The 24,888-nt window shown below is 47.1% G+C and overlaps 1 protein-coding gene across 18 annotated transcripts in view; it reads right to left on the reverse strand.

Annotated features, from left to right (window-relative positions):
• Positions 1–24,888, reverse strand: part of NOSTRIN (nitric oxide synthase trafficking) — a 709,159-nt gene that overhangs the window by 659,715 nt on the left and 24,556 nt on the right. For all 18 annotated transcript variants that reach the window (XM_086956574.1, XM_086956575.1, XM_086956569.1 and 15 more), the window contains one exon: positions 7,930–8,015. In XM_086956574.1, the coding sequence (XP_086812700.1) occupies positions 7,930–7,949 (20 nt within the window). In that variant the 5' untranslated portion in view covers positions 7,950–8,015. The remainder of the gene's footprint in view (positions 1–7,929; positions 8,016–24,888) is intronic.

The raw sequence follows: 24,888 nt of genomic DNA on the forward strand, positions 1-24,888 counted from the left end.
CCCACTGCATTCTCGCAGTATGAGAAGCAGAAAATAAAATGGTATTTTATATACCATTTTATTTTCTGCTTCTCACGCTGCGAGAAAGCATACAGCAGGGGTATGACAGGTTAGGGAGGGCAGGAGCATATGCTTGGTTGGGGGTCGGTAGTTTGGGGAGGAGTGGCTTGCACGACTCTGAGTGCCCTGGCTGACCAAAGCAGTCATGCGCACTCTACATTTTCTCTATGTAGTCTGCATGCAGCCTACATAGAGAAAATGGCATCCCTACTGGCGCTGCCCGGGACTCCCCACCAATCGCAACGCTGCCATTGCAGTGCTGTGATTGGCTTACAGGAGGATGGCAAGAGAGAGGGACACCGAGCGGAGGTTACTACTTGGTCGGTATGGGGTGAGTGTAGATTGGCTGATGGTTGGTCCATTCCCCCAAAAGGACTTATGTGAGATATACATAGCCTTAAATTTGATTCTCTCCCTGACAGGCAGCTAGTGAAGGTCTTCAGGGCAGGTTTTGCGGATTGCGGGTAAGGGATCCAAAGGAGCAAGCGAGCTGCACAGTTTTGGAGGATCTGCAGCTTGTAAATCGTGGATTGGGGGGCTCCTAAATAAAGGGCGTTCCCATAATCTAGGCGAGATAAGATAAGACACCAATAAACTAATGACCTAGGTCAGTTTAGGGCATTCAATTTTGAAAGAACTGGTGTATTGCTTAGCGCAATTTTTTCTCTCAGCAGACACACCTCCCACTTCTCATCAGTAAGGGGTAGGAAATACACCAGTCAGTAGCCCATCTTAAAACAAGCCCGTTCCCTATCCAGACAGAAGCGAAACCCACACCCAAATGTGATGAAAAAAATATGTGATAGCGCGATAACACCTAACGGGCGCACCACCAATGGGACCCCTGGTAGGTACTCACCAGGACGGCCCTGTTATCATCATCGGTGCTATCGGGCTTAAAGAAAAGTGTCCAAATGAAAACCAACTTTGTTACCAGTAATAGGTGCAGTGGAAAACATACAAAAACAGTGATGTCACACAACATAAAACATATATACACAAAACCCCGAACACAGCACGAACAGATAACTTTATTCTTGTACTTCTATGCTGTTTGCGTATATTAAAAAAGTGAAAATGGCTACTACCTATAGAGCCATGTTCTCCTTGCTAACATGTTTCATTGCCATGGTGATAATCAAGCAATTTCATCAGGGCAACAACTTTTTATGCCACTGCATTGGACACCAGGGTTTCAAATTACTGTCATGGAAATAAAAGCACATAAAAACGAGTTTTACTTAGATGCACCACATGTATGTTTGAATAAGCCACTGTGAAAGCCACGCAAAACATATCATATTTACCCTCTATCGGCAAAAGTCTCTCATACCAGCCAAGAGGTCTTAAACAAAAGGTTTTTTGGCCACTCCTTCCGTTATCCTTAGCTGCAAAGACAACATCACACAACTGTGAGCAATCCTCACTTACCCGGTTTCTTCATACAGGTAGATATCGTATTTAGACCCAGCCAGAGTAGCCCCCTTGTTCTATATTACCGGTAATTGGAGCGCGGTCGGCGTTCTATCATCCCTCAAGCACGTTCCGACACCGATTATTCTGTATTTACGTTCTTGCACTCTTTGATGAACCAATCAGATGGGATGCGCTATTCTCGCGCTATTTAGTGGCCATCTTGCATTGGGATCGAACTCATAGTGTTCTAATACGGCTATACCAAAGCGTCGTCTTATCGCGAGATAAGATAAGAGCCTGGACCATAATTCTTCTTGCCTGGAATGGGAGGAGAGGGAGTATTTTGCTTAACATCCTCAACAGGCCATAAAAGTGGCCGATAGTTTTGCCGCCTGGTAATCAAAACTCAGAGAGAGGTCCAGCCAAATGCCTAGACTTTTGATCTGCTTTTTTGGTTCTGGAGCAGGGCCAAGACAGTTGGGCCAAAGCAGCTCGGAACTGAAAAATGGCGAGTTACCAAGGAGCATAAGCTCCGTCTTGTCCCAATTGAGTTTTAGGCAAGAGAGCTCCTTCCATTTAGCTACTTTCTTTAGGCAGCTTCCTATGCCGCCAGATGACTTCTCAGGATGGTTTAAAGCCACCACGAGCTGCGTGTCATCAGCGTAGGTAACAATTTTTATGCCAAATGGACGGGCAGGGGCACGAAAACAGCCATGTTTTCAGCTTTTTCCGAAACAGGGGAATGGATTCAATGCGTCTCAAATTAAGTGGCATTTTATTCCACTCACAAGGTTCCAGGAGGGAGAGAGACTTACCTCCTAACCTAGATTTTTTTAAACTTGGGACATTGACCAACAACTTGTCAGCGTAGCGCAGCTGTCTATTAGAAGAGGAGAGAGACAGCCTACATTTAAGGAAGCTAGGTCCTTCCCCATAGAGTGCTTTCTGTGTGATAAGTAGAGATTTAAAAATTATTCTTTTCCTTACAGGGAGCCAGTGCAAGCTCCTCGGAAGGTGTGACACCAGCAAATTCCGGGGGAGCTCAAAAAAGGTTGGGCTGCTGCCTTCTGGACGAGTTTAAGCTTTTCCAGCAAAAAGCCAGGCATACCCAGATAGAGTCCATTCCCATAACCAGCCTTGACATAATCAGAGCTTGGATCATCTGTTCTCTGGCCTCTTTCGATAGAAAAAACAGAAATTTCCGTAGAAGACGCAGCAAAACAGGCGCCAACTATTGTGTTCACCTGAGCGCGAAATGGCAGCTGGTTGTCCAGTTTGAAACCCAGATTTTTCACCACCAAGCAATTTGCTGAGGGGGCCGGAGCGTCCACAGGCCAAATGACATGTAGAGGGGTCTCCGCCGCTTTACCAAAAAAGAGTAGTTCTGTTTTAGCAGCCTTACATTTTCAAATGGTTAGAGGCCTGCCAACCGAAAACAACTGCAAGGCAGAAACTGATTAGCACACCCGGGCAAGGCTTGTTAGCCTTCTAACAACTGTGTCATCTGCATAGGACACAATCATGGCCCCAAATGATTCAGCCACCTCCGCTTAAGGAGTGAGGTAGATGTTAAACAGGGTTGGGCTCAAAGCCAAACCCTATGGGACCCCCACCTCCAATGAGCGTGAGGAAGCTGAGAAAGGGCTACACCAGACCTCCTGCCCCCTCACCTCTAGAAAAGAAGCTAACCATTTCCAAACCAAACCCCTGATGCCAATCGCGTGAAGCCGAGACTAGAGCCTCTGATGTGACACCGTATCGAAGGCGGCCGACAGATCTAACAATATCGGCAACGCCTTCTCGTCTGCCTCCTGACTCAGCCGGATACAGTCCACCACTTATAACAGAGCTGTTTCTGTACTGTGATTCGGGCGAAAGCACGACTAGTTAGGATGGAGCAGGCCATTCTTTTCCAGAAAAGTGATAGCTGCTGGTTCACATGTTTTTTCAGTATCTTCGAGAAGGCTGGAAGCAAGAAGATCGGCCTGTAATTGGCCGTTTAAGAGGGATTGGCCTGAGCCTTTTTTAGCAAAGGGATAACTTTGGCCAACTTCCATTTCGTGGGGACAGTAGCCTCACGGAGGGAGTCATTTAATAGCTGATTCATGTTAGGTTTGATTGCTTCTGCTCCCAATGCCAGAATGGAGGCTGGGGCCGTATCCAAGGGAGAGCCCAATTTAAGGTATTTTAGTAGAATTTTCGAAAGAAATAGGGTTGAAAGAGTCCAAAGGACATACTTCCCAAGACATGGGTCCGATGTCTTCAAGAAATTCTTGAGCACTGGCCCCTTCCAAGGTCCGCCCTGATATACCAGAATCTATTGCAGGAGGAGGGAGGCTGGCCTGGATGGACACCATTTTTTCATGAAAAAAGAAGGCCAGTGTCTCACACCATTCCTTAGTGGGAGGCTCTATATTGAAGGCTACCTCGAGCATGGAGAATGACCTCACGATTTTAAGAAATCTCTTGTGAGTGATTGCCTGCCTTCAAGATTCTGGCTTCAAAGTAAGTCCTTTTTGCTATTTTAATTTCTTTGTAGTAGTTGTCTAACTCTGCTTTATAGCTTGCTTTAGCTGATGGACACAATGTAGTCCTCTGTAGCCTTTCTTTACATTTACATGCCAGCTTAATTTTTTTTAAAGATGGTGTAAACCAATGACTAGGCACTTTGGACTGAGACTTGTTAGTGCTACTTTCCGCAGTCAGAGAGTGATAGGCGGACTCAATTCAGTCTTCAACTAGGCCTACGGCAGTATTAAACTCGCCAGTCAGATAAGGACTAGAGGCATCCAGCTTTTTAATCAAAGAATTTGCTTTAAATTTTCAAGAAGTCCTGACCGTATGGGGAAGTGTGCTCTCTTTGAGAGGGATCTTACTAAATTTTGTCCATCTGAATCTGAGGAGAAAATGATTGGACCAAACCAGGGGAACTGGAGGGTCAACAGCAAGGGGCCATAGGTGAATATTTGGTCCATCGAATGACCGGCCAGATGTGTCGGGCATTAATAGAGGGCGTAAGGCCCATTGAAGCACAACTCTCCATCAAAATATGGCTCTCAGTTAGTTGATCACAATCCATGTGTAAGTTAAAGTCCCCCATCAAAACACAATGTCCGAACCTCAGGACCAAAGGCGAAACTATTTCACAGAGAGCCTGAACAAAGCCAACCGCTTTGTATTTACTGTGAATAAAGTCAAGAATCCACAGAACCTTGTGGCGTGGGTGTGTTTTAGTCACAAAACTAGGATTGGTGACATATAATCTCCAGCTTTACCACTTCACCTAAATATGATGGGAATAAACCCTGTATTCTAAAGATGGAAAGGCCCACAACACAGTGACATATCCCTGATAAGGGCAGCAACTTAGCCTTGCCATCATAATCACTGCCACCAAGTTGTGGTCTAGAGGACTAATCGAAAATGTGGAACCAGGAAATACAGTTAATAACACAGGTCTTTCGTTTGGTCAAATTGTGTCCTCTTAATTGTCTGCACTTATTTCACAGGTCCCTTTTTGACAAGATTTGTAGTATTTAGAATCAATGTATAATTTGCTAGTACACGTGTTGTTAAAGAAAAAGGACTTGACATTACATGGAGAGTGAAGATGTGCCTAGTCTCATAGTATATTCACAAAAATTCACTACAGTGGTTAATGTATAGGCTTTGTAGCAAGTAAGTGCTACAGTCTCTGGTCTAGTACTTTACCAAATTGTTTGATCCTAAGCAGGTCACACTATCCCTGTGCCTCCCTCCACTCATCTGACAATGTGACAGCACTTTGAAACATGCTCAGGGGAAGAAATAAATATTATGGGCATGCTCAAAGGACAACCAACTCCCTAGGCTTTCATTCACAAATTCATGACTGTTTATTGGCTTCTCCACATTTGTCCGTTCTCCAGAAGCTGCATGTGCAGGACCTTTCCTGTGCTGCAGTTCCTCCCTCTAGCCACCTACAGCTTCTCTTGTTTTACAGCTCATTAAAGGCTGAAAGAATGAATGTCATTTGAGAGAGTTAAAAGTGGCAGGGTATAAAAATGCGGGACACCTGTCTACTGGGCAGCAGGATGGGAGTCACAATTCCAGAAAAAACATACAAAATGCGGGTTGGTCGGCCATCCTACATGAAGGCCTCACTTACCCACGGCCAAACACCACACCTAGAAGGACAACATAACAGGACAGTGATGGTCCTTGTTAGAGAAACAACATCAGGCTGTGGCACATAAAAGTACTGGCACTACAGAAGTCTGGACTTTCCCAGAGCTATGTGAGCAGCAGGTGCTGCCTGATGTGATGCCCTACAGGTGCCATTTTTTATCTATCTGGCCCCAGTGCTGTGGCTAGGCCTTGACACCTGTCATCGGTACCGTTCAGCCAAGACTACACCACTTGGGATTGCTTGGTTGCTGTGACTCAAGAGTCACCTCACAATGACGGCCCCAGTGCCCACACTGTGCAGTGCCTGTCTGAACTACGAGGCCTAAGGATGTATGAGACCCTGGGACCAGACTACCAGACACTCTGTATCTTAAGCATTTTCTCGCAACACTGAAGGGTCACGGTGAGGCATGACCTAACCCCCTGGAAACGAACCAGACAGCCAAGCCACAACAACCACCCCTAGTTTCAAAAGCACACTCACACACACCAGTGTCTACATGCCAGACATCACAACTAGAGAGAGATGCAGTTGCCAAACCTGACCACCATACCACACATCATGGCTGGTGAATCAGGTTCAGTCTTTGTAGACCCTGACCATGCCATAGTTCACTAACAGCAATAACATTATTCATCTAGCGTGTATAACTTGAGTTTAAATCAGGGAGGGTTTGTTGTTACACTGACTGTGCAGTACACATCATGTCATCAGTGCATGTATTTTTGTTAAACACACTTATTCATTATAAAGTACAATGTATAATAGTATACTAAGCAGGCAAAACAATCTTCTATAAATATAATGCAGTGTCCTTCATGTTTTCTCCAAAGAACTGACAAACAACCCAAACTGCTCAGTCTTCTCTGGGGATTTTTGTACTTATATTTATGTAACACTTCCCCTTACCCTTGTGAGACCTAAAGAACCTTATAAGTGGTATAATGTTCCACATCTCTGGTAGAGCAATTTTAGGTACATTCTACAAGGCAGGCATTTTGAAGGTTCACATATTCCGCCTCAGAAGTGCTCATGTTGTGAAACAGTTCAATGTATGTTTTCATACTCTCAATGGCTCTGAAGGCTTTCAGGAGCTAACCATTTTGTATTTTCTCTTTCCATGATGACATGCACTAGTGTTGGTGATTTCTCAGTTATGAGAAAGTGATGGCTCCTGCAGTGAGGTGTGGTTGATGGTATGGTTTTCAGCCCATGGCTTGACTGGCTGTTTATTATTTCATAGAAGGACTTCTCAGCTGGTGCCTTCTTTTTCTTGTGAGAAGAACCAGACATTTTATAATTATCTAAATGAAAAGGGGACTGGGATTGTGCATTGTTTTGATTTGACTGTTTACAGTGCCTCAAATGTGCATCCTCTCGCAGGGCACCTGTTTAACCACACTGAATTATGAACTAAAGGTACTAAAGGTAATCTAAGCAGGAGAAGGAGTCCTTAATCTATAGAGTATACTGAGTTACGTGATCTTCAGAAATGTAAAGGTGAAATGCTCTGGATGGATCTATCTTTCATCATCTAATGTTTGGAAACAATTTGCATGTACTCTTTAAAAACTTGTCTTGACCTTCATTGAGAAATGCAGTAAAAGCAGAAATGCGTCACAGGTATGAAACAGTTTGGGTGCTATTTTTGTTAAGGGTTGGTCGGTGTGTGCATGACTTCGGAGTTGTAGAACATCTTCCAAACAGACCGGTTAGGTATTATCCCTAGGGTATTTTTTTGGCTTGCTTTTAATGTTTTCTTGACATGCTGTCAAATACCCTATTTCTATACCTTTATTTAAAAAAGCTATAGAGAATGTATGCTGTAAATTCCACCATTTTAATCCATTTTTATTAAAAACATTTTTTCTGTGAGAGAATATCCCACCAGCCCCAGCCAGTACCTTCTCTTTCAGCTCATACTCAATCATTTCCGCCCTCACAAATTTCCGCTCTACCACTTTTAAAATCCACCAGCCACCACTGGTCATGTTTCCATTTTGACTGCACAATTAATACACTCAACCATATGCATGGGTTTTATGAGATAAATACATTTTTGTCAGTAAAGCCCACAGAGTAGATTTTCAGTTATACATGTATTAAATAAGACTATTGCCCTGCACAAAGCAACAATTGTCTTACACATTTGTGTATAAAAACATAAATTATCTTTAATGTATTCCATAATCTCAGCTGGCTTGAAATATACCAAGCATTCTCAAATGTAAGGTTTGCCAGCGGCAACAAAAAAGTAGACTGTACAGAAAATATATATCTCTTACCGTTGCTGGAGTACAGACATGAGCTGTTTACAGAATGTCTCCCCATTCTTGGAAAACTCTTTTAGATCACGATGCACTCTGTCATACTGAAAGAAAATAAATAGCATATCAAATTAGAATGGTGATGCAGGAACAATATAATCATTAATTCACAGTTCTTTATGGCGAAATAGGCATAGACAGGATTACGGAATACTTTATGTATTGGTTCCAAAAATACATTTTTCCAGCAATTGTACTGCCCTATGACCTATCATGATAAATGTGGCATGAAGGCTATAGAAAGAAATGTTTGTACCGCCATCCCGGTTGACTACAAGATCATCCAAAAGAACCACGTCACAAACTGGGAGGAGGCATCCCCATCGTACACAAAAGCACACTCTACCTCACCACCCACGCGTTGACCTCTCAGCCAACATGAAGCATCTCCACCTCCAGGTGCAGACCAACCTGAACACCACCCTCCATGGCACCCTCATCCACAGACCCCCTGAACCCCAACCACCCTTCAGCAATTCCATCATCGACTTTATCACACCCCACGCTCTCACCTTCACAGACTACATCCTCCTCAGCAACCTAAACTTTCACCTCGACAACTACAATGACAAAAACACCTCGTCCCTGCTGGAGAACCTCGCCATTCAAACAACTGGTCACCTCCCCAACCCACTCAGCAGGACACACGCTTGACCCCATCTTCTCTACCAGCGATAACTTCACCTTCAGCCACACCACCGTACACCACCATGCCCACTGCTACCCTCATAGAAGCTGGAACAAGGTCACAGAAGAACAGCGCAGTACCGCCCTAAGCAAAACCCCTCACCGAAATCCACAGACGCCAACACCGCAGCACGCAACCTCCATTGATGGATCTCCAACTGCACCGACACCTTGGCCCCCCTGAAGGAAGCCTCAAGCAAGCGACACCCAAAGAAAGCCAGCTGGATCTTTCCTGCCCCTTACGTGCACAGACGCACCTGTAGACAGCTCGAGAAGAGAAGGAGGAGCAAAAAGACCCCAGAAGACCGCTGATCCTTCAAGACGGCTCTCACCTCACACCACCACCTCATCAGAACAATTAAGAAAGCAGCCCTAACAGAAAGGATCAACATCAAAGCACTCAACAGCAAGGAACTTTTGGCCATGGTCAAAGAATTGGCAAGACCCAGCAAAGAGGCAGCAGACATTGCCCACTCCCAAGGCCTCTGCAACAACCTTGGCCCCTACTTCCACCGCAAAATCAAGGAGATACTCGACAGCTTCAACAGTCTTGATACCGAAGACCCTCCCACCCCACCTACATTCACTGAACCCTATGAAGCTGGGGCCCAACAGGCCCTACTGAGCTGGGCCCCCCTCACAGAAGAGAACACCCTCAAGATCATGAAGAGCATCCACTCCATAGCAACCCGTACCCCTGCCCACATCATAGCAGGCATCACCATTTCCCCCAAACTCTGCCGCACCATCAACTGCTCCATCAACTCTGCCACCTTTCTGGAAGAATAGAAACACACAGAGATCAACCCCTTGTTGAGGAAACCCTTTGCTGACCCAACAGACCTAACAAACTTCAGACCCATCTCTTTTCTTCCTTTCCCAGCCAAGGCCATCAATGCACAACTTTCTGAGTTCATCAAAGCAAAGCGCATCCTGAACTTCTCCCAATCTGGCTTCTGAAGCAACCACAGAGCCGAGACCGCCCTCCTCGCCACGCCAGCTGACGTCCACACCTTCCTCGACCGAGGCGTAAGTGCAGCCCTCATCCTCCCGGACCGTTGGGCTGCCTCCGATATGGTCTTTCATCTCACTTAAGCACAATACTCCACAACGCTAGCATCCATGACAAAGACTTGGAATGGATCCGCCCCTGCCTCACAGGCTGAACACAGAGAGTCAGACTACCTCTGTTCCTCTCGGAACCCACAGAAGTCAGCTGCAGAGTGCCTCAGGGCTCCTCCCTGAGCCCCATGCTTTTCAACATCTGCAAGGTCTCACTTGCAGCCATCGTCAGAAACTATGGACTCAACATCGTCTCCCACTCCGACAACACCCTGCTGATTCTTTCCATCATCGACGAACCCACAGTTGTCAAGAACAACTTTCATGTCGGGATGAAAGCTGTGACTGCCTGGACAAAGAACTGCTTCCTGAAGCTCAACTCAGAGAAGACCGAAGTCCTCATCATAAGCTCCACCCCTTCCCCCTAGGACGACTCCAGGTGGCCCGCAGCACTTGAAACCTCCCCCACACCCACAGACCACGCGCGGAACCTCTGCATAATCTCGGACTCCTCACTCACCAGTAGCCCCCAGATCAATGATGGTGACCTGTCCTCAGGACACCCCCACGCCGCACGGCCCTCCAGCTGTAGGGGAGTCTGTGCCCAGCACCTCAGGTCCACCCTTGACCTCGGTGCCCCCTCGCTTCTGCTCGTTCTTCCTTCCGTTTTGCCCTCCTGTGTCTCTGTTTTGTTTCGTTTTTGTATTGCACTGTAACTCTGTTTTTTCTGTAGGTTAGCGATTTTGCTGCTTGTGCCCCTGGTGTGACCCCCCCTCCACTTCCCGCCGCTGTTACATCACGGCCCGCCCCCTTTTCTTTCTGTGTCCTCCCCGCTCCCGCCTCCTAGCTTCTCCTCCCTCCCACTTTGCTTTAAATGGAGACCGCGTGTACACGCAGCGGGTGCGCTGATTGTGCACCGAAGGCGCGCCAAAGGCAACCCCGTTTACGCCCGTCCGCGCCTGGACCGCGCCCAGCACCAGGACCCCTGGCCCCCGCCGATGCCAGACCACACGACGGACCTACAACACCGCCACTCTCAACGCCCTCAACGCCAGTCGAACCCCCGCCTGCTATCAAGCCACCCCGAGGTGCACCCACGGACCCTTCACCTGCCAAACCTGCAAATACACCTGCCTTCGGACCTGCAACGCACCCGCCAAGCCGAGCACCAGCACCAACCACCTCAAGTGCATCCTGCTCAACACCTGCTCTGTCCACAGACACGCCGTCAACATCTGGAACCTGCTCGACACAACTTCACCAGACGTCGCCTTCCTCACGGAAACCTGGATGAACGCCTCCTCAGCGCCCGACATCGCAATCGCCATCCCGGATGGATACAAGATCACCCAGAGGGGAGGAGGCATCGCCATCATACACAAGAACACCAACCGCATCACGACCAGCTCAGACGACACCTTCACCGCCGCCGAACACCTCCACTTCCAGATACACACCGACCCCAAGACCACACTCAGAGGCACCCTCATCTACAGATCAAGAACAGGATCACCGCCGACCAGCTCACCACCTGCCTCAGCCAGAACCCTCCCGCCAGCACAACAGACCCCAACAAAGCAGCCAGAAACCTCACACAGTGGATCACCAACTGCGCAGACGACCTCGCACCACTGAAGACCCCCCCAGCACAGCAGAAAGAAAGCCTCTTGGTTCACCGACGAACTTAAGAACTCCAAGAAGAACTGCTGCACCCTCGATAAAGCCTGGCGCAATGACCAGACCACAGACAACATGACTGCCCTCAAGCACGCCACTCGCAATCACCACCAGCTGATCCGCACCACCAAGAAGACAGCATTCAAAGAACGACTGGACAACAACGCCCACAATAGCAAGGAACTCTTCAGCATCGTCAAAGAGCTCTCCAACCCCAGCGCCGGAAACAACGACATCACTCCCTCGCAAGACCTCTGTGACTCATTTGCCTCGTTCTTCCACCGCAAGATCGCCGAAATACACAACAGCTTCGGCGCACCAACCACGCACCCAACCACTGAACCAGCACCCCCCACCACCACCCTCTACGCCTGGACCCCGGTCAGCACCGAAGACACCACCCGCACGATGAACACCATCCACTCCGGATCCCCAACCGACCCCTGCCCCCACCACATCTTCAACAAGGCCGACTCCATCATCGCACCCCAACTCCGGGACATCATCAATGCCTCCTTCAACACCGCCACCTTCCCGGAAAGCTGGAAGCACGCCGAGCTCAGCGCCCTCCTAAAGAAACCAACTGCGGACCCCACCGACCTCAAGAACTTCGGCCCCATCTCGCTCCTCCCTTTTCCTGCCAAAGTCATCGAGAAGACCGTCAACAGACAGCTTGCCGCCTTCCTCGAGACGAACGGATCCCTCGACCACTCGCAGTCCGGCTTCCGAGCCAACCACAGCACAGAGTCCGCCCACATCGCAGCCACTGACGACATCAGATCCCTGCTCGACAACGGGGAAACAGCGGCCCTCATCCTCCTGGACCTCTCCGCAGCGTTCGACACTGTCTGCCACCGCACCCTAGTGCAGCGCCTCAGCAACATCGGAATCCAAGAGAAGGCACTGGAGTGGATCATCTTGTTCCTCACCAGAAGAACCCAGAGAGTCCGCCTCCCCCCGTTCAGATCCGAGGCCACCGAAGTCATCCGCGGCGTACCACAGGGATCATCGCTCAGCCCCACCTCTTCAACGTCTACATGAGCCCCCTCGCAGCCATCTCACGCCAACACAACCTCAACATCATCTCCTACGCCGACGACACCCAGCTGATCCTCTCCCTCACCAACGACGCAGCCACCACCAGAACCAGCCTACACGAAGGGATGAAAGACGTCGCAGAGTGGATGAAGAACAGCCGTCTGAAACTGAACTCAGACAAGACAGAAGTCCTCATCCTGGGATCATCTCCCTCCGCCTGGGACGACTCCTGGTGGCCCCCTGCTCTGGGCACCACTCCCAAGCCAACGGACCACGCACGTAACCTGAGCTTCGTTCTGGACTCCTCCCTCTCGATGACCAGACAAGTCAATGCCGTCTCATCATCGTGCTTCAACACCCTGCGCATGCTCCGAAAGATCTTCTGATGGATCCCCACCGAAACAGGAAGACAGTCACCCAGGCACTCGTCAACAGCCGACTGGACTACGGAAACACCCTCTACGCCGGAACCACAGCCAAACTACAGAAAAGACTCCAGCGCATCCAGAACACCTCCGCACGACTCATCCTGGACATCCCCCGACACAGCCACATCTCCGGCCACCTGAGAGACCTGCACTGGCTCCCTGTCAGCAAGAGGATCACGTTCGGACTCCTCACCCACGCACACTAGGCTCTCCACGACCTGGGCCCCAAGTACATCAACAACCGCCTGACCTTCTACATGCCCACCCGCCAGCTACGGTCGACCAGCCTCGCCCTCGCCGCCGTTCCACGCATCCACAGAGCCACCGCCGGTGGAAGATCCTTCTCCTACCTGGCAGCCAAGACATGGAACTCCCTCCCCATCCTCCTCCGGCGAACCCAGGACCATCTCTCCTTCAGGAAGCAACACCTGGCTTTTCGAGCAGTAATGGACCCCTCTCCCCCCAGTGCCTTGAGACCCTTCCAGGTGAGTAGTGCGCTATACAAATGTCATGATTGATTGGTTGGACGCGTCTCATCATCCTGCTCCTACTCGCCACGCCTGTTCCGAAAGATCTTCAAATGGATCCCCACCGAAACCAGAAAGACGGTCACTCACACACTCGTCAGCAGCAGAATCTACTACAGCAATACACTTTACGCCGGCATTACCCAAAAACTCCTCAAGAAACTGCAGAACAGGCAAGTGACCCAGCATTTTTTGTAAACAGCAAATAATTGATCAACTCGCCTTACCCTCCCCCCTCCCTCCCCTCTTCTCCTCACCCCTTTCCGCTCTTCCCCTTTCCTTGTTCCCTCAACTCTGTTCTTACACCTCCCATCTCTCTACAACCTTAACTCCCCCTCCCATGCCTCACATCCCTACCTCCCCTATTTGTAATTCCATCATCTTCCCTCTCACTGATCTTATCCCTCCCATCTCTACACAACTCACATTCCCCCTATGCTTCTCAACCCTGTTTCCCCTCTTTGTAATTCCCCCCTCTTCCCTCCTTTTGACTGCACAGTCCTCCCACAACTTTCATTTTGCTCACCCCCCCCACTCTGCCTGGTGTTTTTACCCCTACATTCACCTTTCATTACCCATGGTACCTGGCCTGCACCCTCTCTCTTCTCCCCACTTCTGTGGCCCCCCTCTGACCTGCCTCCCTCCCACCCCTACCTGTTCAGCCCATTCTCCTCCCATCTTACCGTATCCATGGCCTTCCCTTAACCCCACCCCTCCCCCCTCCTCCTCCAGCCATCCATTTCTACTTCTCAACTTTCTCCTCCTATGTATGATCTCTATACGTCACCTCTGCTCAACTCCAATAAAAATATCACATTAACTCCATCCACTCCCTTCTATCACCTTCCTTCCCCCCCTCAGACCCTTGCATCACACCTCTCTCCCCAGTCCCCCACAGCCCACTGTCCTCCTTCGCCTACTTCACTTCCTCCCCCACCTTCGACCTTCGCGCCCCAACACTCCCCCTGGTCCCCCACTTCCTCCTGTCCTCCTTCGCCCAAGCCACTCTCTCCCTTAACCATTGAGCCACCCTTCACTCCGTGCTCAGCACACCTCTCTCTGGAAACTAAACTTGATTCTCTCATCTCTTCCATTTCCCAGCTTGAAGCGTCCATTTCACTCTTATGTGTTAAGATATCACCCACCCAGAATAACATCCCAAGGAGTTCCTTGCTCCCGCGCCCTAATAAAGCCAACCACAATCTGTCCTCCACAGACATTACCAACTTACTGGCGTCCTACAAGACTATCAATCTCAATTCCCCTCCACTCGCCTCTCCTAACAACTCTACTCAATTTGCCATTCAGACCATCTCTTCCATCAGAACTTACCAGCCTCCCCCTCAAGGGGCACCTTCATTTAAGAATCTAGGGCCTCATTTATGAAAAGTGACGCATCGCTGCGTGAAAACAGCGATGCGTCACTTTTCACTGCACACTCCTTGCGACACCAATGATGCGTCATATTTAATGTATGACGCATCATGTCACAAGGACTTACAGATACGTCAGTATTTTTGACGCATCTGTAAGCGCAAAAGTGACGCATTGCTGGAGTGTGTCACAAAAGTGACGCAACTCCAGCAATGCGTCCTTTCACATGGGGAAAGCCCCATGTGAAAGGGCTTGCGTCAGTCTTACGCCTGCTGTGAGGCAGGCGCAAGATTTTGACGCAACAGCATCCTAAAAGTGACGCAGTGAAATCTCATAGATTTCACTGCGTCACTATTACGAGGCTTTTTGCGGGGTAACGCCCCCTCTGCATACATTATACCTGACGCAGGTATAATGTGGGGCAGGGGTTTAAAAAGTGACGCATCTACCTAGATGCGTCACTTTTTAAATATGCCGCAACAAGGCGCATTTTGTACGCCGCTGGTGCGTCACAAAAAGTGACGCACCGGCGGCGCAAAACTGACGCAAGGCCTCATAAATAAGGGCCTTAATCTCTATCCCCCTCATCAGTCCTGACACTCACATCACCAAAACAGTTGCGGCAGAGCTACACTATATGCTCCATAACTGCAGATCTGCAACCAAACACAAACAGGAAATCTCTGACACTATCACTCACCCCAATCTCAACATGCTCTTTCTCACTGAGACCTGGTTGAATGACTCCTCTCACACTTCATTTGATTTTTTGATTCCTACTGACTACTCTATCCTCGGAAATGACAGAACAGGCAAGATCGGGGGAGGTGTTGCAATCATCTTCAGAAACGCCCTTCAAATCAAAGCCTTTCCCACCATCCTCTTTCGCACCTTTGAATGCCTTTCCCTAGAACTCCAAGTTCATCATAGCTCACCCTTCAGGTTCCATATCATCTACCATCTGCCTGGTAATTGCTCTTCCTTCATGGAGGAATTCATCGACTTCATTAGTGACCAATATTCACAAAGTGACAAGCAGATCTTCCTAGGTGATTTCAATCTCCACAGGGCTCTGTGGAAGACTCGGTTGCCAACAAGCTTGAAACCTTTCTCTCAGCTAACGATCTTGCCCAACACTGCTAGGAAATTACGCACACCAAGGGCTCAATTCTGGACCTTGTTATATCCAAATCAGAACAGATTACCACAGCTCCACCCATCCGTGTTTACTGGTCTGACCATTTTCTCATTCCCTTCTGTTTTCACCTCTCAGACATTTTAACTCTCGGCCAACCTAAAAGAGCCTCTATGTGGTTCCGCAACACAAAAAACATTGATCTTGGGAATCTATGTGATTCTGCTATGCATTCACTTCCTAGTCTAGACCCCAATACAGATGTCAACGATCTCACTCCCCATTGCCTCTCAATCGACAAGGTTGCTCCACTCCAAAGCAAAAGGAAAAGACCCACCCCATCAGCTCCTTGGTTCAATAAAGCTCTCTATGACAAAAGGAAAAATCTTAGAATCTTGGAGAAGCCCTGGAGACATTCTCCATCCACCTCCAACCTCTCCCTTTTACGTTCAGCAAGATCCAAATACCACAAGCACATCTTCCAGGAAAAAACATCACATTTCAGATCCATCCTCGATTCAGCTAAAAACAGACCCAAAAAACTTTTCGACCTCATCAAAAACCGAAATTGCTCCCCCCAAACCATCAAGCCTGAGGATGCCTCAAAGAAAGCAACTGAGTTCGCTTTATTCTTCGATCAAAAGGTAAAATCTCTGGTGGAACAGGTCACCCACCCCACCCCCATAGAGGAGCGAAAATCCTTAGTCACTTGGCAGAACTTTGCCACCATCTCAGAGGATGATCTCCTCAAATGCATCTGCGAAACCAAACCCTCCAACCATTCTTCTGACCCCATACCCAGTGGAATCACCATTGATTTCTATACTAACACTCTCTCCTACTGGACCAGGCTAGTCAATCTCTTCCTCAGTCAAGGATCCCTCCCAGTTGTCCTCAAAACAGGACAGGTTACCCCCTTCTAAAAAAAAACTCTGCAGATGCAAATGACATCAATAACTTCTGCCCCATCACTAATCTCCCTTTTCTTTCAAAGATCACAGAAAAATGTGTTGCAAAACAACTTTCCCAACACATTATGGACAATAATCTCCTCGACATGTTCTGGTCTGGCTTTATTCAAAATTGCAGCACTGAAACAGCCCTGCTGCGAGTGAATGATGATGCGCTGCATATTCTCGATTCGGGGGAATCTTGCCTTCTGATTCTTCTTGACCTCTCTGCAGCTTTTGACACTGTCAATCACAACACCCTCCTTAACATTCTTCAACAGAGAATGGGCGTGGAAGGCACAGTACTCAAATGGCTTGCCTCTTTCCTCTCAGGCAGATCCCAAATGATCAAGATTGCGAACAGTCTCTCGGCCCCACTGGTGGTTGATCAAGGCGTCCCTCAAGGTTCTATACTTGCTCCCACTCTGTTTAATCTCTATCTGGAACCATTAGGGAATCTCCTAAGCAAATCTGAAATCCTCTATCATCTCTATGCGGATGACACCCAAATCTACCTGAAGGTGTCTTCCCCTCATGATCTCTCACTACTCAACTCTACTCTTAACTCTATTTACAACTGGATGTTAGTTCACCAACTCATTCTCAATCTCTCCAAAACAGAATTCCTCCTCTTATCTAGCTCTCTCTCCCCACCTCCTGTTCAATCCTGGATGGATCAGTTGAATTTACTCAACAGTAAACCCATCATTGCGCTAAATCCTTAGGTGTCATACTTGACAAAAGACTCATCCTAATCTCACACATCAATTCCGTTGTCAAGAGCGCACGTTATCAGCTGCTCCTTCTATGGGGGATTCGTTGATTCTTCCCAGAGAATTACCTAAAAACCTTGGTCCAATCGCTAGTTCGCTCTAGACTGGAATATTGTAATTCTCTTCTGACTGGCCTTCCCAAATCTCACCTCTCCCCCCTCAAATCTGTCCTCCACTCAGCAGCTCGCTTCATTTCAGGGTCCAAACGAAGTGACCCCATCACTCCTATCCTGTCTTCACTCCGATGACTTCCCATCGAGGCTAGAGCTATCTACAAAATGGCGTGCATCACCCACAAAGCTTTGCACTCTTTCTCCCCTCGCTATCTAACGAATAAACTGAAATTATCTGGAGGCTCAAGACCTTCTCGGAATGCAAAAAAGTCCCTTCTTGAGCCCCCCTCCTTCAAAAGGGAAAAATTGATGGCACGATCGTTCTCAGGTACTGCAGTGAGAATCTGGAACTCGCTTCCTCCTTCGCTCCCTGCCATCACCTCCATCCAGATCTTCAAAGCGGACCTCAAATCTCTTCTAATCCAAATACACTTTCAGAACTAATTCCCTCCTTCTCAGACCCCACCAGGAAGTTCTTTAGTCATTGTAAATTTGTCATATATATTTATATTTTGTTTGTACATTCTGTGCTTGCTGCGTTTGATATTGTGTCCCTTTTGCCTGCGTTGTTTTGATGCTATGGCCTTCTATTTTTCGCCAGGAAGCTCTTTAGTCATTGTAAATCTGTTATATATATTCATATTTTTGCCCGTACTTTCTGTGCTTGCTGCGTTTGTGATTGTGTTCCTTTTGCCTGCGTCGTTTTGATTCAATGGCCTGCTACTTTTGTTTTGTTCCATTCCTGTAACAGTTCTCTCATGTAGCGTACCTGGTTCTATTGTACAGTGCTCTGACACCTCCGGGTAAAGTGCGCTTCATAAAAATGCATTAAATAAAATTCAAATAAACTAGAGGCCAGATTGCCAGTACCCTAGTATACGGCCAGAATGGTGACCGAGCCCAACGAAAACGAGGGGTGCACAGCTCTATTAGTAAGTTTCTATATCACTATTTATATAGCTTGAACCTAGCTGGGGCACAATGCATTGTGTGTGATGTTAGCATTCCATACAAGAACGAGTACTTTCAGTGGGTGGTTTGTCTTTGTGAAGTACACAATTACATTTTACGATGTTATCCTTTCACATATCTATATTTTTAGTGACAGGGAGTGCAAGTGATTTTCCCAGAATTGCTTGTTTTTTTTGGTCACGTGCCGAGTTGTGATTCTAGCCCCGGTCTTCAGGCTCCATCTTCTGCAGGGAAGCTTAACCGCCAGACCACATACATCACTTCCCTTATCATTTCGTACTCTCTCGCGCGATAGGGAATTTCCCATATTCATACTTTCTGGCAAGTACCAGGAGCAGAGAGCTGAAAATAAATGTAGGACACTCTGCTTTCCAGAGAAAGAGGCTGATGGGAGTAAGTGTGTATGGGTAGTTCCCCGGAGCGAGAATGTGTGTACTGCATAAGTATGTGTGTGTGTTTGAGTGTATGAAGGACATCTCTGCCAAGAATATGGGGTTAAGCTAATGCAAATTAGTGATTGTCCTTGCATTACTGCATTGCCACCTTGATGTCACTCTATTTCACAGTCTTTGGGGTAAGCAGTACATTTACTGTGAAGAGCCAGACAGTATATGTTAAAAGTATTGCAAAATGACAACTAGCAGAAGCAGCTAGCACTTGGCTGCTGCCAGCCTCCTCTGCACCCAGTGTTGAGGAGTGGTGGTTGTCACTGTAATAGCTGACAGTGTCTGAGCATATGGCAGCCTGGCTCCTCCGCCTCTTGTGCGGAATAACTGGGATCCTCAGCTGCAGAGTCCTACCGGAGGTTGTGACATGGTTGTGGCTTGGACTGGCACCCAAGACAAAACTTGACTACTGATGATGCACATTCAACAAGTCGTTGTTTGAGAACCCACTGTGACAGGCAGCAAGTCACCTTCAATGCTGAGTTACACTTCTCCTGAGATGCCGGCAGGTGAGGGACACGCTGGAGGCCAGTCACACAATAAAGGTATGAAATAAGGCTGTGTGGCAGAGGGCGTCAGTGCAGAGAGGAGGCTGGGGTGCTGGAAGAAGTAGTAGGGGCCGCAGGAGTTGTGTTCTTGATCGGGTGAAACTGGGCGCAGTGCTCGGGTTTATTTTCTTGATCTGGGTGACATGGGCTGTGCCTTACTTGGATAAGCAAGCTAAGCTGGCTTTAGATGTGATGTATTACAATGCCAGGCTCTTTATTTCCAAACAGCACTCATTAAGCAGCGCTGCACACCCCAGTCCTACTTCTATCTTCTCTTCCTGAGAGTTTAGCAGGCCTGCCCAGCACAGTCCTACTTCTCCTCCTCTTCCACAGAGGTTTCTCAGTCCTTCGAAGTCTAGTCCAGCTTCCCAATAGAGTTTATCATTTTTCCCAGGCCAGTCCTGCCTTTCTTCTCTCTTCTTCCAGAGAAGTTCCTTGTCTTGACTACGCCTATGCTGTTGGCTCTCATTTGTCTATCCTAGCCAGAGAGTTTATGAATTCTTCCCAGGACAATTCAGATTTTTTTTCTTTTTAATTCCTGCCAAACATTTAATCAGCCTTGTGTATATGTTCACCATTGCATATGCCATTTCCATATGCGAGTTTCCAATTAAATTATGTACCTGAACATATGTGTAAGACACAAGTTTGGGAAAGGAAGATGGTTTGTGGCCCTTCATTATATGTCTTTGTACAAGTATTCAAGGTACTCATTAATTTTCATAAACCTTTCAGATCTCTAACTAAGTGATCTCCATCAATCTATGTTCCACCAAGATATATTTATTCAGTGTAGCCAGTGTGATGGAATGGAATGGCATACATATTGCATATAATCACCTACTGATCTTGTGCTGTTTATCTGAAACCTTTGACAAGCTCTGGCCTTTTATCTAAAACCGCTTAGCAATCTGGAACATGTAGTTGCACGAGGAGCGGACCAACCATTAAGCATGCAGGGCTAAATCTCATTTGTCCCTTTTGCTTTTGTCGAGCTAAATCTGGTCCTGGTGCATTAAATGCTCTGGTGTGTAGCAGGTCACATGCTGGGTTGGTGTTCTTTTACAGCATGTGATCACATTCCTCATCATTAGATAAACAAGGTTCAGAATCTTTGATGCACATTATACCTTTTGTACAGCTGCTCTTCCCTCCTAGTCAACATATTCATGGTGTGCCAAGCGCACATGTAGGGGCGTAACATGGCCCGCCGGGGCGCAGTGTGGGCCCATGCTTCAGGGAGCCCCTACCCACTGTAAGGCCAATGAATTACTTTGAGCTATAGGAGTCTCGAGACCCATCCCCACCTTTTCAAGGGGCCACATCAGGTGGTATTTCATCAATGCACACATGCAACACACTGCCCTAGCTTTTTGCAACACCCCACTCCAATTCTCCTGACAGGCCCCATTCCAAAGTTAAACAGGCATAATATATTATGTACTCAAGCTTAAATTATTTATTATGATGCTACTATTGTTTCCAGGATGATCCACTTAGAAATGGGAAGCAGGTTACTAAACTTTCATACATGTTTAAGGAGAACTGCAGCTGTTTTAAGGTTGCCTCAAATTATATTTCATAAAGCAGAATCATTGCCATACATAAACATACTGAAAACATGAAACATGAAAAATTCACACATAAGCAAATGGAAAACTTGGCAGCTATGGAAGGAATAGCTGATGAGCTCTTAATAAATGCACTGCTGGAGATGGACCTCCGGGAAATATCTGTGCAGAGAAGTGCGATTTTAAAACACAGTGTGCAGCGCACTGCAAAGCATTGCTGTAAATTGCCTGAACATGGAACAAAATAACATTCAGTGAGGACCTGCTTTGTGTACTAATCTTAGAGAGGAGAAACAACACACACAGAGAGAAACACAGAGCAGTGTCCCTCAGTTCCCTGTCTCCTGCTGCTATTCTCATGCAGATGCTGCACTCTCTCCTTTCAGATGCTGTCGAGTGTCATGCAGATGGCACTGGTAGGCTCCTGCTAGCAACCTGATGCTGATGGTGATGACAGTCTCTTCTATCTTGTTTCCTGCTGAGAGTCTCATTCAGATGCTGCAGCTGCTAGCAGTCTCTTATCTCCTGTGGATGTGGCTGAGTGTCCTGTACTAGGCTAACAGTCCCAGCATGCACTACTGTGAGTCCAATTAAGATTCTGCTGAAGGCCTCTGATGCCCAACCGATGAGGGTCAGTTCCTTGTACTCATTTGGGAGACACTGCTGTAAGTCTTGTGAAGACCCTGCACAAAGCCTCTTGCCTTTTGGTGGCCCTCAGACACTTGCTGTGTACTGAGACGGAAACGCCTATGAAGAGTGTCCCTCACAAAGAACTGTGAATGAACCCTGGTGAAATTCCCTCCTCTGTCAGGGCTGGGCATATATCTCTTAGCACAGCTGTTCACGATGCAGGACCTGACATGGTACTGACACTGCCCCAGTCCTGCTGACCGTTGAAAGGCACCGGCCTGACGTGACTGACACTACCTTAGTCCAGCTGTTCATTAAGGCAGAAGTCAAACATATAACTGATACTGTCGCACCGTGCTAACCTATCAGGCGATCAACCTGACAAGTCACAGACACTGACCCAGCCCTACTGACCTTTCAAAGGTGCCAGCTGGTCTGCTGGAGGCACCAGCCAGACATGTGACTGACACACGCTGTCGCTTCCGCCCAGCCTTTCAGTTTATCAACCTGACAATTGACTGTGACTGCCACAGCCATGCTGGACTTTCAGAGACCCGGGCCTGACATGTGATTGACTTTTCCCCAGCCCTACTAGCTTTCAGATGTTCTAGCTTAGCAATTGCCTCTGTACCACAGCCCAACCTTCCTCAATGTACAGGTACCGACAAGCACCTGGTGATTTGGAATGGACGTCCAGAACACCGCAGCTAGCCACAGTGTCTGCAGTTCAAGTAATTCTACCTAGAGGCTCTTTATTTATTTCATAACTACAATATCCCAATTTCTTTATTAACCTTCTTGATTTCTCAGATTTGCTTGAAAAAGCACTGTTTTCCCACTCTTTTTCAAAGTTTTCCCAGGGGGAAAACTCACCCGAACTCCCCATAGAAAGCTCGGGCTTGCTCGCCACGCTCGCTCGCCACGCATCACTTATCCTGCACTTTTACGCCTCACCAATTTCAAATGTCACCGCTACTGCCTTACAGCACTATTCCTTTGGACTTTTAGAAGTTCAGACCTCTGTATTTATTGATTCCTTGCTGAGTGTGGCTTAGGCTAACACTTACTTGATTGACCCAAGAAGACCCTTGACTAAGCTTTTGAAATACTGACACCTTATCAAAGTTATTTTTTTCCTTCACTAGTTCTTATTTCCTTTATGGAAACGGCTGATTTCTTTATTTTTTTATATTTGTATTAATGGCAAAGGGGACATTCGTCAAACATAAAAAAAGATTTACAATGTGGCATTACTAACACACATATTGCATTTCATATCAAAGCTGAAAGTTACAGATAAAACAGGAAAAAATTATTGAGTAGATAGGTGAGATAAAATAGGAGAGAAATCATAGAACATTCTCCTAATTGTGTGTAAATCCACATCAGATAGAATAAAATGTCATCAATGAGCGTGCTCCTCTGACTCTGGCCAGTTGGAAAATTTCTGAGAGTCTTTAGCTTTCTAGAACCATCCTTTTCACTGGAACTGTACTTTAGGTGATTTAGATTTACCCATCTATAGACAACAAAACTTGCGTCTCTTCTCTGCGCATCCGATGCTCCTTCTGATCTTTTGTATTGCTGTGACTGAATTGCTTGTTTGTCTAATATTGATCTGCCTCAATTTCTTCCATAGGATGGGCCTACCTGTTATTGTTTTGTACCTTTATAGCATGGTGTTAAGAGCTGTGTATCTTAATTTGATTTGAATTTGTAATAAATCTTCTTAGCCTTGACCACCAATTCCTGCTCCTCATAGTTTAGCCAAATGTGTTGCACTGTTAATTGATATTGATTGATGAAACACTGACTCTCCTCAGCCTCAGTGTGGATAAGAATGGTTCATCGGATAAAGTTGTATGGTAAGAGAGTGGGCCCTGAAAACTCTGAATCAATTACTAGCTCTGAAACTCAGGGTGGTTCTCTGAAGCGTTCTAAGCACTTTCATGCGGAGAACTAGGGGCATAGGTCAGAGGCCAGCATCTGCCTTGGAGGCAAAACAGAATCCATTGTAAATGACTAAGAATTCCAGTTCTGTGGCACCAGTTTTACTAGAAATAAAAACTTGACTGCTACTAAAACTAAACCTGGACTGCTACTGAAACTAAATGTTCTAAATCTCCCTAATGTCCAGAATTCAGCCTCAAATTTGATATTAAGCTTACTGCGCCTGATATGTTGTGTATATTCTTTGCCACACAAATGCTGTGCCAATTTCATGGGCACACCAGCCAGCTTGCAGGGCTGTTCATTGAGGTGGGGCAAATTAAATGCGAGATGCAGCCCTCCAGTTATTCCTAGACTATCTGAGGTTGACTCCTTCCACTGAGCCATACTTTCCCTTTCTGCGCAATAGATAAGGCATGTGCTAACATGACTCCACTTTCTATTTAGCTGCTGAAGAAGTAGCACTGTCTCAGCATTGCTATTTCAGGACCTGTACCTGTTGATAAAAGGACCCTTTTGGCTCCTTACAGATTTTTAGATCAATGAGGCAGTTCATCTCAGTAATCATGCCCAGTGTCCTTTGAAAAATCTTGAAGAGCTCTGGGTTTTATAGGCTTCACAGGCAACAAAGAGTGTCTACTCTACCAGGACAGTGTAGTGTACATTCCCAAGGTTTGGTGACTTTTGTATACGATTGCATATCTAAAACCATTAGCATAGCAGATTGTTAATGGCTTTTCATGAGGTCTTTTGGATTCCCTTTGCAGTAATCTTTCACAAAAGAGGGGATCACAAACAGTGTTTCCAAACAGAAAGTCAAGGAGAGTAAAGGCCATCACGTTTGCATTACTTTCTAACTGGCAAACAAATGGATGCATATCTAATTTCATCTTCAGCGGCTCATACTTCCCCAAGGAGGCTCTTTAGACTGTTGTTGAATATCTCTTCAAGACATATGTCTTAGCTGAAATGTTACCTGTAGCAAAATCCGTTTTGGACTTTGCGCAGGCACAGGTCATTGTATGGGCACTGGAGA

This window comes from Lissotriton vulgaris, chromosome 2_1 (assembly GCF_964263255.1).
Source record: "Lissotriton vulgaris chromosome 2_1, aLisVul1.2, whole genome shotgun sequence".
NCBI classification, from domain to species: domain Eukaryota; kingdom Metazoa; phylum Chordata; class Amphibia; order Caudata; family Salamandridae; genus Lissotriton; species Lissotriton vulgaris.